This window comes from Neolamprologus multifasciatus, chromosome 10 (genome assembly GCF_963576455.1).
Source record: "Neolamprologus multifasciatus chromosome 10, fNeoMul1.2, whole genome shotgun sequence".
Taxonomy (NCBI): domain Eukaryota; kingdom Metazoa; phylum Chordata; class Actinopteri; order Cichliformes; family Cichlidae; genus Neolamprologus; species Neolamprologus multifasciatus.
This window is the reverse complement of record NC_140448.1, coordinates 7,791,583-7,810,047: the sequence shown is the minus strand read 5'-3', so window position 1 is coordinate 7,810,047 and position 18,465 is coordinate 7,791,583. Positions and strand designations below refer to the sequence as shown.

The 18,465-nt window shown below is 41.4% G+C and overlaps 2 protein-coding genes across 2 annotated transcripts; both read left to right on the top strand.

Moving 5' to 3' along the window:
- The first annotated feature begins 5,123 nt into the window (after positions 1–5,123).
- Positions 5,124–6,816, top strand: LOC146509526 (polyubiquitin-B). The gene is made up of 2 exons (XM_085175584.1): positions 5,124–5,235; positions 5,909–6,816. Exons 1-2 carry the CDS (start codon positions 5,151–5,153, stop codon positions 6,604–6,606), a joined length of 783 nt encoding a protein of 260 aa, XP_085031710.1. The 5' UTR covers positions 5,124–5,150; the 3' UTR covers positions 6,607–6,816.
- Positions 6,817–8,830: 2,014 nt separating this feature from the next.
- Positions 8,831–18,396, top strand: p2rx5 (purinergic receptor P2X, ligand-gated ion channel, 5). The gene is made up of 12 exons (XM_085175576.1): positions 8,831–9,055; positions 9,486–9,636; positions 9,872–9,943; positions 10,044–10,119; positions 10,361–10,445; positions 10,622–10,702; positions 12,855–12,996; positions 16,734–16,867; positions 16,953–17,046; positions 17,138–17,203; positions 17,379–17,467; positions 17,556–18,396. Exons 1-12 carry the CDS (start codon positions 8,925–8,927, stop codon positions 17,812–17,814), a joined length of 1,380 nt encoding a protein of 459 aa, XP_085031702.1. The 5' UTR covers positions 8,831–8,924; the 3' UTR covers positions 17,815–18,396.
- The last annotated feature ends 69 nt before the right edge of the window (positions 18,397–18,465 follow it).

The following is an 18,465-nucleotide window of genomic DNA, read 5'->3' as shown; positions in this document are numbered from 1 at the left end:
ATCCACAACTGATAGCATTCCAATATGTGTTTTTCTATCTGAAGATGGTAGTTTTGTAAATGCTAGGTGATAGGGAGGCCCCAACCCCACCTCCCTAATGTAGGAGCCAACCAATAAGACCACTCCCTCCATGACTGCGACCAGTAAAACCACAATCATCACCAGCATTTGGTGAGAGTAGGAAGGAAAACCTGGCTTTAAACAAGAAGAAACCTCCACAGAACCATGCTCAGAGTGGGGCAGCTATCTGGCAGGACCAATCAGGGTTAAGGGCAGGAAGACAGACAAACCATATTAATCACATTAGCATAATGATGATAGGAAAGCCCCAACCCTGCCTTCCTAATCTGGGAGCAGACCAATAGGACTGCTCCCTCCTTGACTGCAACCAGTAAGACCACAATCATCACCATCTAACAAGGTACCAGTGGTATGAAACACACATGTTGCATTCCACTTGTGGCACCACTGTGGCAGTCCGGTAAACAGGTCCCTGGTGGCAGGAAGTCAGTGGGTCAGAGGGGCCAGCCGAGATTCAGTCTCTGAGGATTTTACATGTTGGACACTGGCCTTGAAAGGTAGGGTGTAACGCTGATTGTCCATCAGCAAAATTCTTTCAATTCAATTCAATTCAATTTTATTTATATAGCGCCAAATCACAACAAATATCGCCTCAAGGCGCTTCATAGATACAGAGAAAAGCCCAACAATCATATGACCCCCTATGAGCAAGCACTTTGGCGACAGTGGGAAGGAAAAACTCCCTTTTAACAGGAAGAAACCTCTGGCAGAACCAGGCTCAGGGAGGGGCGGCCATCTGCTGCGACCGGTTGGGGTGAGAGAAGGAAGACAGGATAAAAGACATGCTGTGGAAGAGAGACAGAGATTAATAACAGATACGATTCAATACAGAGAGGTCTGTTAACACATAGTGAGTGAGAAAGGTGACTGGAAAGGAAAAACTCAATGCATCATGGGAATCCCCCGGCAGCCTACATCTATTGCAGCATAACTAAGGGAGGATTCAGGGTCACCTGGTCCAGCCCTAACTATATGCTTTAGCAAAAGGAAAGTTTTAAGCCTAATCTTAAAAGTAGAGATAGTGTCTGTCTCCCGAATCCAAACTGGAAGCTGGTTCCACAGAAGAGGGGCCTGAAAACTGAAGGCTCTCCCTCCCATTCTACTTTTAAATACTCTAGGAACAACAAGTAGGCCTGCAGAGCGGGAGCGAAGTGCTCTAATAGGGTGATATGGTACTACAAGGTCATTAAGATAAGATGGGGCCTGATTATTTAAGACCTTGTATGTGAGGAGCAGGATTTTGAATTCAATTCTGGATTTAACAGGAAGCCAATGAAGGGAAGCCAAAACAGGAGAAATATGCTCTCTCTTTCTAGTCCCTGTCAGTACTCTTGCTGCAGCATTTTGGATTAACTGAAGGCTTTTCAGTGAGTTTTTTGGACATCCTGATAATAATGAATTGCAGTAGTCCAGCCTGGAAGTAATAAATGCATGAACTAGTTTTTCAGCGTCACTCTGAGACAGGATATTTCTAATTTTAGAGATGTTGCGCAAATGGAAGAACGCAGTCTTACATATTTGTTTAATATGTGCGTTGAAGGACATATCCTGGTCAAAAATGACTCCAAGGTTCCTCACAGTGTTACTGGAGGCCAAGGTAATGCCATCCAGAGTAAGAATCTGGTTAGATACCATATTTCTAAGCTTTTCAGCGCCGAGTACAATGACCTCAGTTTTATTTGAGTTAAGAAGCAGAAAGTTAGTGGCCATCCAGGTCTTTATGTCTTTAAGACATTCCTGCAGTTTAACTAATTGGTGTGTGTTATCTGGCTTCATGGACAGATAGAGCTGGGTGTCATCTGCATAGCAGTGAAAATGTATGCTATGTCTTCTAATGATGCTGCCTAGGGGAAGCATGTATAATGTAAACAGAATTGGTCCTAGCACTGAACCCTGTGGAACTCCATAATTAACCTCAGTGTGTGAAGAGGACTCTCCATTTACATGCACAAATTGGAGTCTATTAGATAGATATGATACAAACCACTGCAGTGCAATACCTGTAATACCTACAGCATGTTCTAATCGCTCTAATAGGATATTATGGTCAACAGTATCGAATGCTGCACTAAGGTCAAGAAGGACAAGCACAGAGATGAGTCCACTGTCAGAGGCCATAAGAAGATCATTTGTAACCTTCACTAAAGCTGTTTCTGTGCTGTGATGAACTCTGAAACCTGACTGAAACTCTTCAAATAAACCATTCCTCTGCAGATGATCTGTTAGCTGTTTGACAACTACTCTTTCAAGGATTTTTGATATGAAAGGAAGGTTGGAGATTGGCCTATAATTAGCTAAGACTGCTGGGTCTAGAGATGGCTTTTTGAGTAAAGGTTTAACTGCAGCCACCTTGAAGGCCTGTGGTACATAGCCGATTATTAGAGATAGGTTGATCATATATAAGATCGAAGAATTAATCAATGGCAGGACTTCTTTGAGCAGTTTTGTAGGAATGGGGTCTAAAAGACACGTTGATGGTTTGGAGGAAGTAATTATTGAAGTTAACTCAGAAAGATCGATTGGAAAAAAAGAGTCTAACTTAACATCAATGGAACTAAGAGTAGCTGTAGATAATATTACATCTGTGGGATGATCTCCTACATCTTCCTCGTCATTCTGAAGATTGTCCTCCTCAATATCACGTTGTGGCAGCTGATTAATAACTTGACCCAGAACACGGAAGTTTTCTTCATTCAATAACCTGCGCAACATACCGTTTTGTGGTCCGTCTCCTCTCTCCATTTTTTTAGGATGAAAACAGTCTGCTACAATAGACTGGAGGAATCTGGTCGGTACAGCTGTCAAACGTTAGCTGACTGGTTTCAAACGTTTAAAATGTCGTTGAAAAAGATTTGAAATCTCTTTAGCAAACTGTTTAAACACATGAAGCAAATGTGGACTAATCACTACTGATCGCTGTGATGAATGCTGCAAACTGTTTACTGATATTTCTCCACCAACTACATCCAAATTAAATGATGCAGAGATGAACGTCATTGATTTTTTTTTTTAGTAGTTCTGTGTTCTGACTCTCGTGATGTCGTCAACTGTGGTTCATTCTGATGAAGCTGTTGAACGTTCTGCTGGTGAAAAAATGTCACCGGTGACTTTGAAACCTTTACAGGTGAAGCATTTTCCACAAAGCTTTGAGTAAAATATAGTGACAGAAAGAGGGTTAGGGTTAGGGCTGGTCACCAGCTTGGTGTGTGACCAAGCTGGTGACCAGCATGAGGAGGAGGTGCCAGGCTGTTGTGGCTGTGTAAGGTTCTTCCACATGTTACTGAGGCCCTACTTCTCATGGCCACAACCCACATACTCAACTCTGCTACTCAACCCATATTTTCCTTACAAATGTGACACCATTTCATAAACAGGGTTTCCAGCAGTATAAGATTTATTGCCAAGAAGCATAGTTGCAACAAAGAAAAAAAACTGACCAAACACAAACTGTCTCACCTTTTGTGCTCAGTTTATGTTTGCAAAAATCAGACATGAAGTCACTCAGTTTTATGATAAGGGGTGATATCATGTAAAGGTGAAGCAGGCACTAGTTATCACTGCAACCCTACAGATGGGAGGAAGCCCATGTTGCACAGGCTAGGACAGGTACCAGGGAGGTTAGACTAGATGGCACGCTTCTGATACTTATTAATATCTGATGAAACATATAGGAGAGATCCGAACTACTTACTTCGATGCAGGATTTAGTCTTCTTTAAGGTTTAGTGTTATAATAATAGGCAGCTGGTGATCAATTCTGCTGTATAGCAGCGCATATGGTGTCCAAAGTTTTTCAAAATTGGACAAAGTATGGAATGCCAGAATATGTATTTATTAAAAGTGCAGTCATTTTTCACTGTTTCACTTCAGAAGGATAAATCTTTGCACAGATATTGTTTATATGTTGATTACTGACTTACTGGATTAAAATGTGAACTAAAGCATATTTTAAAGGGGTTAATGTTTTTATATTAGTCACATATGTATCCCGTCACACTTCAACACAATAACTCAGGGTAAAAATATAAAAAAATATATAATATTTGCATTGCCTTGTAATCTAATATATATCTTCCATTACGCAGGATGTAAATTGTTTTGGCCATCCTTTTTTCAACATGTTCAATATGAGATTTTCATGTTAACTTGTATTCCACTATTACACCCAGAAAATGGAGTTCAGCCATAACTTATTTACATCAAACCATTTCTTTTTAGTTTTTTCATTTCAATAACCTCAACTTTAGCCACTTTTTTCAAGTTTTCTCCAGAATAATAAAAAGATTGTGTCATCTGCAAACAAAACAAAATTTAACATTTTTGACACATCACAAATGTTGTTTATATATAAATTAAAAAGTAGGACAGGATCAGGAGAACCTGAACCATCCCTTAGTCATGCTGCAGGCCCAGGCTGCTGAAAGTTTCCCATGATGCACTGAGCATTTCTTCTTCATTCACCTCTCTTCACTCGGTGTTTATATAGCACTCGGTATTTAATGCTTAATTATTTTTGTCACAGCTTTTGTCCTGCCTCCCTACTGTAACCCACAACCGGTCGCAGTACATGGCTGTCCCTCTCTGAGCCTGGTTCTGGGGTCGTCTGGTTGTTGGGATTTTCTCTCTGTAGGGTCTTAAAGGACTTTGAGGGGACTATTGTTTGGTGATATATAATTGATATTAATCATAGCATAATCATACATCAATTCATGTGGTTCACCTAGGTTTATCATTTTAAATGCACATGTGCAGTAGTTGTATTAATCATGCTACATATTACTATTATGACCACTGAGGCAGGGCAGCTATAGTGTAAGATTAACACGGGATAAACATAACAAAAACAATAAAGTTGTGAAATATTTTTTTAGGGCCATTCATTTTATTCACTTTATTGGGGCAGAAAAATAGATTCATTTACTACAGTTTGAAACAAGCAAACATACAAAAGTCCGTTTAATGCAATGTAATGTAAATTTTCCCTATCAAAAAGAAAACACTGGACAATACTAATACAATAAAAACTGCTAGAACAGGGATCTAGTTTCATTTGCGGATGAATATCAGTCGATGACGCTTCTCCAGTATAAAAAGTCCTGTTTCCCTTGGCAACTGCAGTCAGAGGGTGGTGTCTGTGTATTGAGAGCAAGGAAACGTTAGTGAACTCAAGCTGTAAGTATGACTATGCGTTTTTTTTTTTTAAAGCGTTATTTGTTAGATTTCTGACATCAACTGCTTTTCCGCTGATCTGTGAAACACATTTTAAATGCTCTTTATTTAGTTATTTTTTAATGTACGACCCAACAGCTATATAAAGAGTGACTGTAAAGATGTAACTTGTTTAGCAACTGATATACCAACTCTAAAACGAATACTGTCGTTATGTTACGTTGGAAGCAAGATGCTTTCTGTGAACTATGCCGTAAAAACGCTAACGTTAACTAATAAAAATGGCTACCGTCCATTAGGGTGTAACGTCAGCTGGACAAAAAGGAGGCAAACAACAATAGCTTATGTTAAAATGGCGCTGGTACGCGAAACACCGGTTTCCTACCAGTATGTTATAAAACTGGTGTATGACTCAGTCCTGTTTATCGCACCTGCTGGAAGGATAACTAGTAGACCGACTGATAGTATATAAAGAAAACGTATGCATAAGCCAATTTTGGTGTGCGTTTCTACAAGGAAGAAATAATTGCCCAGTATTTTACAAATACAGTGCTATTTAACAGCATGCTGATCAAATATCTTTATTAGTCATATCTGGTGTGTGTGAGTGTGAGAGAGCCTTATGTTTTACTATTGGTAATATGGAATCTCTTTCACAGGAGAAAACATGCAGATCTTTGTGAAAACCCTAACTGGTAAGACCATCACTCTTGAGGTTGAGCCCAGTGACACCATTGAGAATGTCAAGGCCAAAATCCAGGATAAGGAAGGCATCCCCCCCGACCAGCAGAGGCTGATCTTTGCTGGCAAGCAGCTGGAAGATGGTCGCACCCTGTCTGACTACAACATCCAGAAGGAGTCCACCCTTCACCTTGTCCTGCGTCTCAGGGGTGGCATGCAGATCTTTGTGAAGACCCTCACTGGCAAGACCATCACCCTGGAGGTTGAGCCAAGTGACACCATTGAAAACGTGAAGGCCAAAATCCAGGATAAGGAAGGCATCCCCCCCGACCAGCAGAGGCTGATCTTTGCCGGCAAGCAGCTAGAAGATGGCCGCACCCTCTCCGACTACAACATCCAGAAGGAGTCCACCCTCCACCTTGTCCTGCGTCTCAGGGGTGGCATGCAGATCTTTGTGAAGACCCTCACTGGCAAGACCATCACCCTGGAGGTTGAGCCAAGTGACACCATTGAGAATGTCAAGGCCAAAATCCAGGATAAGGAAGGCATTCCCCCTGACCAGCAGAGGCTGATCTTTGCCGGCAAGCAGCTGGAAGATGGCCGCACCCTCTCTGACTACAACATCCAGAAGGAGTCCACCCTCCACCTTGTCCTGCGTCTCAGGGGTGGCCAATAAATGATTCAATGTTTTTATTTACTTTGCAACAGAACCTAACTGAATAAAGGATTAGATTAAATTCTAGGGTGGTTTCCTTTGATTCAAATGCATATACAGCCATACTAAAATGCACTTGCATGATAAATCATCTTATGCTGTATATTAATCAACTTGTGTTATGTTAAGTTGGGCTTTTGATGGCTTAATAAAAATTTGAATAAACTCAGATTCTGCCCATGTTCTTTAATAATTAGTCTTTGTTGCTTTACACCCTTTATAAGTGGAGCACACTTGTTTTTCTCTTCAGACTAGTTAAGTGAAAAGTGTTATTTACCAGTTTACTGAAATTCTGGAACAGAAACTGAGCTTTTATATGAGCTGTGGCAAGATGAAGCTTGTTGTTCATGAAATGCCACAGGAATCATTCAATCAATAAAACTTTATTGATCCTGAAGGTTGACCCCGAAGGAAATTGGGTTAAAGCTGCTGACCTTTGCCAGCGCCATCTTACCCTTCCGACCATACATTACACAAACATCACATGGGGAAGACGGGTCAGAGAGGTATAACAATGGAAAATTCACAACATGAGGAGAGACGAGGACAAAAAAGACTGAGCTCCAATGGGGAGCTCAGTTTGAGAACAGGAAAAAAACACCTCAGCACATAGCACATGAATCATCACATCTCACAACATGGAAGACATAAGCTTTAGAGGGGGTGAGTGTAGGTCTCTGTCAGTGTACGTGTGTGTGTGTTCCGTGTTCAGCCGAGAGAAAGTGTCCCTTCACCCGGTTAAGCAAAAGTAAACAATCTTCGGTCGACACGCGGGTGGCCTTGAAGGAGGGGGAAGAGAGTCACAACACAGTCTTGTTATCTAAGGGAGAGAATTGTTATTCTGTCAGCTTTTGCCTTGAGCATCCAGCTGGCACCAGGGAGGCCGCATGAGATGAAGATAGTTGTTTTGGTTGGTGCGAACAAACTGCTTCCAATTTTACAGTTGGTCTAATGTCCGTCACTGGTCACCAGGTCTCTCAATTCCTGTTCTTCTTCTTCAAGATGTTATTCAAATTGCAGAGCCATGAGCTTCTCCAAGATCTTATCCATATTGTGTTCCAAAAAACATCTCTGCAGGACAATCAGGCTCTCCCAAGCTCAGGAGTTGTCAGTTTCGTTAAGGGACCAGTTGATGAAATCCATAATTCTTCTGTAGGTTTTTAGAGGACAAGTCTCGGAGACTCTCTTGGGGTTAGAGAATAAGCGAGACTATACAAAAGACATGAGAAGCCAAGCAGGAAAGAGAGGGGAGAGGGAGAAGGAGCTTACTTCTGTGCTTAGAAGTTCTCCAATCAAATCAATCTTCATTCTGGTTACATGAATTCGCAGGGCCACAGGCTCCAGGTGTTCCAGTGAAATCCAGTCCCAGAAATCTTACCGAACACTGAAATTGTGATTCTAAGGTGAGAGCATGCATGGCGTTTTGGTTGGTATAGCTTACTACCACAGCTTCCGTGGCAGCGGAGCTGAATGAGTCTGTTAGTGAAGGCGCTCTGCTGCAGCTTCCTCAACCTTTCTGCAGCATTTCTCAACAATGAATATGTTGTCTTCATTCTCAGTTCTTCCAGTTATAGACGTCAAGTGCCTGTCTTTCTTTTTCTTTCTTTCTCTCTCTCTTTTTTTTTTTTGACTGGCCATCCATTGCAACATAAGTTCTATAAATCCCCCCCCCCCCCCCCCCAAAAAAAAGAAACCCCGAAACAAAACACTGTGCTGTGATTTGAGCCATCGATAAATAAAAAAAGTACTAAATGTTTCTGCTCAGCATGTTCATTGTGAACAACACAAACAGAATGCGGTACAAGTGTAGAACAGCACAAAACTACAAACATGGCCGAATTTGGTAAATAGCTTTTTCTATGAAATTTGCTTTTTTCTGGAAGAACAGCTGAAACTCATGGCAAGTGTGCGTTTAGCTCCGTCCACATTTTTCTTTTTAAAAATGCAACAGTTACAAAAATAATTTTACCATACTTGTAAACACTCATGACAGTGTTGGAAAACACTGTTGGAAAAGTACAAGTCGCCGTATTTGCACAGGAATGAATTATTAGCAAAGGTGCTGCTGCACACAGCTCATATAAGTCAAAGTGAGTGTGTAATCAAACCATGCAACAACATAAACTTTCCCTGCGTCGCTCTTCCACAAGGAACTGAGTCGGTGTTTTGCATCCCCTGTCTCAGTGGGTTTGCCCGCTGCATGACAAGAGAAGCAGCTGTATATATCAGCTGGGGGACTGCGAGCTGCCGTCTCACTCGGCTCCACCGTGCGTGGAGGAATGGCAGGCTGGGGGGGCTTCTTCTTTTCTCTTCTAAACTACAAAACGGAGAAATATGTCATTGCAGAAAACAGAAGAATCGGAATATTATTTCGGCTCTACCAGCTGGCAGTGCTGGGATACATTATTGGGTGAGGTGAACTGCATGCACCCCCTCCAACTAGCGTGTTTCCTTTATGGAATAATAAAAGGGAGAGTGACTAACAAAGTTAAAAATAGTGGAGGTTGTGGAAAGGTTTTTACTTTGTGTTAAAGTGGTAGCGCAGTATGGGCCTTTCCTACTAATACTCCCGTGTGGGTTATCTGGTTAATAAAGAGAGGACAAACTGTAGTGTGACATTTTTAAGTGGCTGGTGGTTATACAATCAAACCTGCTATTAACAGTCGATTTGTCGTTCAGCAATCTTTAATTTATGGTATTTTCAAGCGTTTCAAGCTTATGCATACGCGAGATATTTTCTAAAACACTTTAATAATCATAATATTAGTAATAATAACATAACTCTGCAATGTAGACAAGTGCTACATTGCCACGTCATGAAGTTGTGCTGAATGTCCCAGGTGGGTGTTTGTGGTGAAGAAGGGGTACCAGGAGAAAGAAGAGGCCATCCAGAGCTCAGTCATCACCAAGCTTAAAGGTGTCACTCTGACCAACACTTCTGAGACGGGGCCTTACCTGTGGAGTGCCGAGGACTATGTCATACCCCCAAATGTGAGTCTATCTTTTAGTTTGTAGGATAGCAACACTGATGGCACTGATAGCAGCATTCGCTAATTATGTTCCTGTCAAGACATATTACGAGGCTATTGAATGTTTGTGCTGCCTTGTATCATTAGTCTCAATGTCTGTCTCGGCAGATTTAACAATATTGAGTTTCTTGGGGGCACTAATTTGTTTAACATTTTGCTTCTTCATCTCACTGCCAGGACTTAATTTTATTTTGCAGGGTGAGCAGGTGTTCTTTGTTGTAACAAATTACATAGAGACTCCCAATCAAAGGCTGGGCTTCTGTGCTGAGGTGCGTATTGGAAGGACATTAGCATTTACTGAAAGCAGAAAAGTCATAGTAAAAGAAATAATAATAATTTTTTTTTTTTTTTAAATTGTGCCTCTAACAGAGTTCCAAGGTGCCAGATGGACGATGCAAAACTGATGATGACTGCATGGAGGGGGAGCCTGTAACAGCAGGTCATGGTGAGGGATGTTCACTTCACTTTAGTCATGTAAAAATCTGATTGTTTGTTTGGATTTATCCTCGCTTTTTCCATTCTCTGATTTATGATCTGTATAATGAAACAATACAAAATATTGTCCTGATACCGCCACTCTTTAATATTACACATTTCATTATGTCTCTCTGTGTCTTTTCATTTTTTAAGTTCTCGTTCAGCTCCACCACACAGCCTGCCAACTCTTTGCTCTCTCTCTCTGTTAGGAATCAAGACTGGCTTGTGTTTAAACAGCACCGGGACCTGCGAGATTCATGCCTGGTGTCCCGTTGAATACAACAAGAGACCCGCGTGAGCATTCATCATCACTCACAGAACTTTGGAAATTTGCCATTTTGAGCTGCTGCTGCATTAACACTGGCTCTGATCCCTCACACAGACCCAGATATTTCACAGGTTCTATTTATTACTGGCATAGGCTGTCGCCTCCCTTTTTTCACACAGCTGCCTGTCTCTTTCATTTCCAGAGAGCCCTTACTGAGTGATGCAGAAAACTTCACCATCTACATCAAGAATTTCATCAGGTTCCCCAAGTTTGAGTTCTCCAAGTAAGTAGCTATAAGTGGCTGCTGATTGCTGGTGTGCCTATGTCTTCCAGGGATTGGGGCATAGAGTGACCTGGGGGGATATGCACGCTCCAGTGGGTGCTTTAAATAGCTTTACGGTGCAGAGAGCCATCTATTTATACCATTCTGTGCATTGCACTCAGTGAGACAGTGAAACAGTCATCTGAGACGCCCTTGACAGCAAGCCTTGCCCTGGACAGGTGTCTGATCAGAATGGGCTAGCCCAGTGAGCTACCCTCTCCGCTGTTCTCTGCACGAGTCCTGCAATAATGCACAGAGATGCCGCAGCTGTAGCTAATTCATCTGTCAAGATCTTACTATAATTACGGATACATCTCTTATGTTCCCCATCTAATGTTGGCATGCCTGTGATTAATGAGGTAATGCTTTCGCCTGAATGGAACTTACTTCAAATGGCCGGCAACACTACACATCTTACAGTGTCCTGTATCCAGTTACGTTTTTTTCTTTTGCTTGCAGCTAGAGGGTGTAAGCTTTGGTTTGACTGACACACGCATGCTGCATGCGCCGCTTTTGTAGTGTACACTGAAGAAAGCTTAGTCAGCTTAGTTGGAGTCCAGACAGTGAAACTCTGAAGTGAGTGCACAGTGGTACAGATGCAGATGCATATGTGCGTATCTGAGGACCAAAGTTAAAGCAAAGTTAAAATGGTATGAGATCACATTAAAAAGCTTCTCACCTTTTTTAAAAATGTTATAAACATTTCTAATCATATAAAAAGGAAGATACATCTTAGATTCTGCCATATTTCTAGCCAAACTGTGGCACTGAATTTGTTAACATCTTTGTGCAAAAAGTAACATTTTTTGAGTTGTTTCCTTCCCCTGAAGCAGAATAGAACAGGTTGATTTGGAGAACACATATTCCATCATAACTGAGCGAAAGTGTCACTAGTCAGCCTGTTATTCTTAGCAACAAAGAGCTTTGACCGGGTCATTGTGAGTGTGAAGGTTCCTATGGGGCAGAACTCTAAAATGCTGGAAAATGGATGCAGAGTGTCCAAAAGTGGCCATAGAAGATCAATACATCCAGCTTTATTCACTGCAGGAAAAAACAAAACAAAAAGAGATAAATCAAAAGACATCAATAAAGACCAAGTGAGCAAAAGTCAGCAAAAGTCATATTAAAAAATGTAGATAATGGAAAAAAGTCCTATTTATTGAGAGGACCACCTAGTGCTATGGAAGTAACAGACTACTGGGCACAAGAAAACCATCAGGAGGAAGAAAATGAATGAATCTAACCAAAACTGGCTTAAAAAAATCCAGGTCCTGGCAGTCCTAGTAGTTTATGCGAGTAATAAAGTAGCTTCTTTGTGGGCAAGTGACATTAAAAATACACCTACATGCTTCGGCTTACACCTTCTTCTGGATGTGAAGTCTAGAGTTGTTTTCTACCCTGGACAAGTATGTCTATAATAAAGGACCTTCACGCTCAGCCAGTAGCCCCTTCCTGTTCAAAAACATGGCCTCTGTTTTGCATCTGAAGGATTCACAGTGCTGCAGGATAATAGGCCAAGCCCAACATTTTATGGTGTAAAGACCAAGGGCTGGGCCTTAGTAAAGCAAAAGGAAGAAATACCAAAGACTAATATATATTCTAAAAATTATATTTTCAGAGATTCAAGTTTTCAGTCAAATTGTCAATATTATCCTAAGTATGACAACCGGTAGTCAGATTCTGATGTTGCACTTTCAAGTCATCCATCCATCCCATTTTTCTTAAATGCTTATCCATCTAGCTGCTAATGTCAGCTAAGATGCAGGATACACCCTGAACAGGCAGCCAGTCCATCACAGGGCAAAAAAGAGAGCACACATTCTCACATCCACACCTGCGGCCACTCAGAATGACCACATAACACAACATGCATGCCTTTGGTCTGTGAGAAGAAACCCCAAACAGGCAAATGGAAAACATACAAACTTTAGACAGAAAGAGCACAGCTGGTTCAGGCATGGAACCAGCTGTGCCTTATCTGCTGCCATCAGCAAAACCCTGATAACTCTAACTTCCATCTTTTCACTTAAGTAAATGGTTTGTGTCATTTCATTGAGTGAAAACACAAGTTTCTGATATCATTAACTCCACATCTGCTGTCTATTACTTCTAGAGCCAATGTCCCTGAAACTTCTGATGAAAGCTACCTAAAGAGATGTTTCTATGAAAAAGAGAATCATCCTTACTGCCCCATCTTTCGCCTCAGAGATCTTGTCAGCAGCGCTGGACATGATTTCCAGGAAATGGCTGTTAAGGTACAAAGTGAAACAACAACACTCAAAGAGAGCAAATTCCCCTGAAGGGCAAGACCTATGCTAAAACTTTAATGTTTCATGTTCATGTCAGCATTGTTAACATGGAAATCTACTGGAGTATATTAGTGTAGCATATTGATCATTTTGTGTCGTTTTGAAATCATCAAGCGTTGAATTGAAAAAAGAGCTAAAAAAAGAAAGTTCTTATGTCCCGTCCCCCCCCCCCCCCCCCCCCCCCAGTGACGAATATATTGGTTTAAAGTTTGGAGATGATCCTAGCTCATATGACCCTGACCTTTGACCTATGACCTTTTAAGCATTACGTGCTAGAATAGTGTATTTCATGATCTTTACCTTTAATACTGGAGCAGCTCTGGCTGGAATCTTTGACTTCTATAAGCTGTAAAACGTGAGATTTAGAGATATAATTGTGTGGTTTTGCAAAGCTTTCCAGCATCATGGTGACGTCATAGGATGTTGTATTGAGAAAATAAAAAGTGTGTCGTACAGCTCTTTGCATGCCCTTTCATATGATATAATACTCAATATGGTTTAATTTCTTTTGGTCAAGGTCAACTTTGACCTTAGGTGCTAACATTAAAGGCCAATGTTAATGGCCAATTTTAGGTACTCATGTCCCCCAGGGTGTAGCATATTGTTGTGAAGTTTGAAGATTTTTTTTTAACCGATTTTTACATTTGGTGTGACCTTGACTTTGACTTTAACCAGATTTTGACCAAAAATGAATCAGCTTGAGTTGTTATTGGTATCTAACATCAAACTAAATTTGAAAATGAATGAATGAATTTGAAATTGAAATTTGACAAACTCTGGATGCTAAACAGCAAACAAACACACAGACAGACAAACAAACAACCAGAACTGATTTCATGCCCCTATCCTTTGTGTGTGTGTGTGTGTGTACCAATGTACCAATTAAGACTATGTGTGGGAGTGATTTTGGTTCCTCACTTCCTCACAGTCATTTGCTAACAAACTATAATAGAAATCTGGCACTGATTGCAGTAACAAATGTATTTAGTAGGATAAGACAATTTGAAAGTGATTGGAAACAAAGCATGTCTCAGTAGCTTGCCATCACTTGTTTAGATTTCTTGAGCAGATCTTCTAACATTATAAAATGTTAGAAGAGGACAAAGTACAGTGAAGATTCTGCAATACACAGTTTACCTCTCTGTGGACACACAAACTCAAATCAGTTGACTGATTTATAGGGAGATGGTCTGCTTGCACAAAAAAGCTGATTTCTTTAATGATTTGTGAGAAAATCTGCAAATATGAATCTCTCTGCAATGCAAATACAGTAAAGCTGTGTATTAAAAGCCAGCCTCTGGTAGACTACTAACAGCAGGGTCATTTTTGAACTGGTTAGATCCACATACATGTCATTATGTGTTGTTGTCGTGAAGCTTTTTGACACATCTTGTGGTCTTCATCTGTATATGTACAGTGGGGCAAAAAAGTATTTAGTCAGCCACCGATTGTGCAAGTTCCCCCACTTAAAATGATGACAGAGGTCAGTAATTTGCACCAGAGGTACACTTCAACTGTGAGAGACAGAATGTGAAAAAAAAAATCCATGAATTCACATGGTAGGATTTGTAAAGAATTTATTCGTAAATCAGGGTGGAAAATAAGTATTTGGTCAATAACAAAAATACAACTCAATACTTTGTAACATAACCTTTGTTGGCAATAACAGAGGTCAAACGTTTACTATAGGTCTTTACCAGGTTTGCACACACAGTAGCTGGTATTTTGGCCCATTCCTCCATGCAGATCTTCTCAAGAGCAGTGATGTTTTGGGGCTGTCGCCGAGCAACACGGACTTTCAACTCCCGCCACAGATTTTCTATGGGGTTGAGGTCTGGAGACTGGCTAGGCCACTCCAGGACTTTCAAATGCTTCTTACGGAGCCACTCCTTTGTTGCCCGGGCGGTGTGTTTTGGATCATTGTCATGTTGGAAGACCCAGCCTCGTTTCATCTTCAAAGTTCTCACTGATGGAAGGAGGTTTTGGCTCAAAATCTCACGATACTTGGCCCCATTCATTCTGTCCTTAACACGGATCAGTCGTCCTGTCCCCTTGGCAGAAAAACAGCCCCATAGCATGATGTTTCCACCCCCATGCTTCACAGTAGGTATGGTGTTCTTGGGATGCAACTCAGTATTCTTCTTCCTCCAAACACGACGAGTTGAGTTTATACCAAAAAGTTCTACTTTGGTTTCATCTGACCACATGACATTCTCCCAATCCTCTGCTGTATCATCCATGTGCTCTCTGGCAAACTTCAGACGGGCCTGGACATGCACTGGCTTCAGCAGCGGAACACGTCTGGCACTGCGGGATTTGATTCCCTGCCGTTGTAGTGTGTTACTGATGGTGACCTTTGTTACTTTGGTCCCAGCTCTCTGCAGGTCATTCACCAGGTCCCCCCGTGTGGTTCTGGGATCTTTGCTCACCGTTCTCATGATCATTTTGACCCCACGGGATGAGATCTTGTGTGGAGCCCCAGATCGAGGGAGATTATCAGTGGTCTTGTATGTCTTCCATTTTCTGATGATTGCTCCCACAGTTGATTTTTTCACACCAAGCTGCTTGCCTATTGTAGATTCACTCTTCCCAGTCTGGTGCAGGTCTACAATTCTTTTCCTGGTGTCCTTCGAAAGCTCTTTGGTCTTGGCCATGGTGGAGTTTGGAGTCTGACTGGTTGAGGCTGTGGACAGGTGTCTTTTATACAGATGATGAGGTCAAACAGGTGCCATTCATACAGGTAACGAGTGGGGGACAGAAAAGCTTCTTACAGAAAACGTTACAGGTCTGTGAGAGCCAGGGATTTTCCTTGTTTGAGGTGACCAAATACTTATTTTCCACCCTGATTTACGAATAAATTCTTTACAAATCCTACCATGTGAATTCATGGATTTTTTTTTCACATTCTGTCTCTCACAGTTGAAGTGTACCTCTGGTGCAAATTACTGACCTCTGTCATCATTTTAAGTGGGGGAACTTGCACAATCGGTGGCTGACTAAATACTTTTTTGCCCCACTGTATATGTATCTGTTATATATTCAGCTGGAAGAAAATTGATGATAAACGTGTGGAGTTTTCAGTAGTATTTAATCCTTTTCAGTTTCTGTTTAGAGTTATGAAAAACTGAGTTTCTGAAACTGTGTTTAAGTAAGATATTCCTCTATTAGCTTTGATGCTTCACATTGGCTGGTCCCAAATGAAATCTGTGTTGCCTGTTACAAGCAACTTCAGTTTGAGGGAGAAAGATCGGGGCACCTCAACTGAATTAAAATGTGTAAGCGTTAGGCCCCGTAGGGAAATTACTCCTCTGCATTTAACCCATTCACCCAGTGAAGCAGTGAGCAGCCACCAATGCAGCGCCCGGGGAGCAGTGTGTAGGGACGGTACCTTGCTCAGGGGTACCTCAGGGTAGCTGTTCAGTGGAGTCGAACCCCCGACCTTCCGACCATGGGGCAACCACTCTACCTACTGAGCTATCCCTGTCCCATTACAAATGAACACAGATGTTCAAAATAAGCATTTTCTTGCCAAAGCCTCATGTAACTTGATTTTATCTGCATATGTCTTCTGTGGTCGTGGTATGTTATGTTTAAAAAGTTTTACTTTTTGTAAAGCACTGTACGGTATGGTTTGTGGTGTAGCCGCTGATCTGCTATTAATATTTACCCTTTGTGTCCATCAGGGCGGCTCTGTTGGCATTCTCATTGAGTGGAACTGTGACCTGGATAAAGATTATTCTCTGTGTAATCCACAGTACAGCTTCACCCGTTTGGACATTAATTTGAACAACTCAATCACATCGGGATACAACTTCAGGTATGGTACCCACTACCTTCACTCTGCTCACTGTTTCCAACCTGTTTTCAGCCTTTACATCTTATGTCAACTATTTTTTCTACAGATATGCCAGATACTATAAGGATCAAAATGGGGAAACCTATCGCACGTTGTATAAAGTGTATGGGATTCGCTTTGATATAATGATCAATGGTCAGGTACTGTGGAGATAATAGCAGTTTAGTTCTTTTCTAAAGCACATCATTCTGGTGGGAGATTAACAGTGAGTTTCTGGTTATTGTTTTACAGGCCGGGAAATTCAATATTGTCCCCACAATAATTGCCATTGGCTCAGGTGTTGCTCTCCTTGGTGCAGTGAGTAATTTATTAGAATATTCTGCTGACGCATGTGTGGATGATTGCTGTGCAATTACCATGGTGCTAAGTTCAAAAACTGTCATATTACAGGACAGTGGATGATGTGTAATCCCCACCAAGAAAAGTAATATTCTCTCCTGTTCCAGTTCATTTGTTTATTTTTCTCTTTTAGGGAGCCTTTGCCTGTGATATGATATTATTGTACATGATGAACACGAGCTCCTACTACCGAGAGAGGAAATTTGAAATCATCAACTTCAAGTAGGACTTCATATGTTTGCAAAACCTTTGCCATTTTCTAAATCTTGCTCCTCACTTTCGCACACCTCTCTAATGCTGTGTGCAACAGAAAAGAGAGGACCAAAGTTAAAGATGAGAAAGCGGGCCATCGGGAAAAGAGGTCCAGAAGACCAGGGACAGAGAAAGGGGCTACAAATTCCATCAAAAACCCAGGAGAAACTGAGCCCACTGCAGGATCTTCTGCAGAGAGCCAGCCACCTACAGAGAAAAGGGGTCCCACAATTCCACGTAACACGGGACAGCGATACTCTGCTCCACCCCAAGGCCCCGAGACGAAGCATCATATCACTTTCATGGCTCACAACTAGGTCTGCAGGCAGAGCAAGATCAGCTGTTTGTTTTCCTGCATGAGGCGGAACCCAAAGGTGGGACTGACGTCCACGTCTTACCTGCTGGCACAACTGCTAGCACGGTCACTAGCATGAATGATGCCCTGACTGAAGATGTGTTGATCCAGGGGAATGTAAATGTTGTGCAAAGTGCATGATGTCAGGACATCAAAGAAAGTAGCAGGGTCAGGATTCAAAACAGATTCATTAACACTCAACTGGTAATTAGCAGTGACAGTAATTACAATATATAGTAATAAAAGTAAAAAAGTAGGCATGAAAGTTTTTAAAAACTACACTTAGAAGCAATTCATAAGAAAATGTGTGGTCTTAATTGTGTTTTTACAGCTCAACACATGTATTGTGTTGTTAAAATGCACAAACACTGTTGCTGCTTTCTGCTGTATGTTCAGTTAACTGTACTGATCATGGCTTTGATGCGAAGCTTTTACACAGTATTCACTGGCGACACTGAAGAATACAGCCTGACATGCACTACGAGTCCAAATGGACATATTCTCTGTGTAATAAATGGAAACTGAAATGCAGTCTCCCTTTATTGTTTGCTGTTCCTGTTTCTATTTATTGAATGTTCTTTGTCATTGGAAACATATTTTTGTCATCATAATT

Coding starts and splice junctions, on each gene's coding strand:
- LOC146509526 (XM_085175584.1), top strand. CDS start 5,151: ATGACGCTTCTCCAGTATAAAAAGTCCTGTTTCCCTTGGCAACTGCAG. Junction 5,236..5,908: donor TGTATTGAGAGCAAGGAAAC/GTTAGTGAACTC, acceptor TCTCTTTCACAG/GAGAAAACATGCAGATCTTT.
- p2rx5 (XM_085175576.1), top strand. CDS start 8,925: ATGGCAGGCTGGGGGGGCTTCTTCTTTTCTCTTCTAAACTACAAAACG. Junction 9,056..9,485: donor GTGCTGGGATACATTATTGG/GTGAGGTGAACT, acceptor TGAATGTCCCAG/GTGGGTGTTTGTGGTGAAGA. Junction 10,703..12,854: donor CCCAAGTTTGAGTTCTCCAA/GTAAGTAGCTAT, acceptor TATTACTTCTAG/AGCCAATGTCCCTGAAACTT.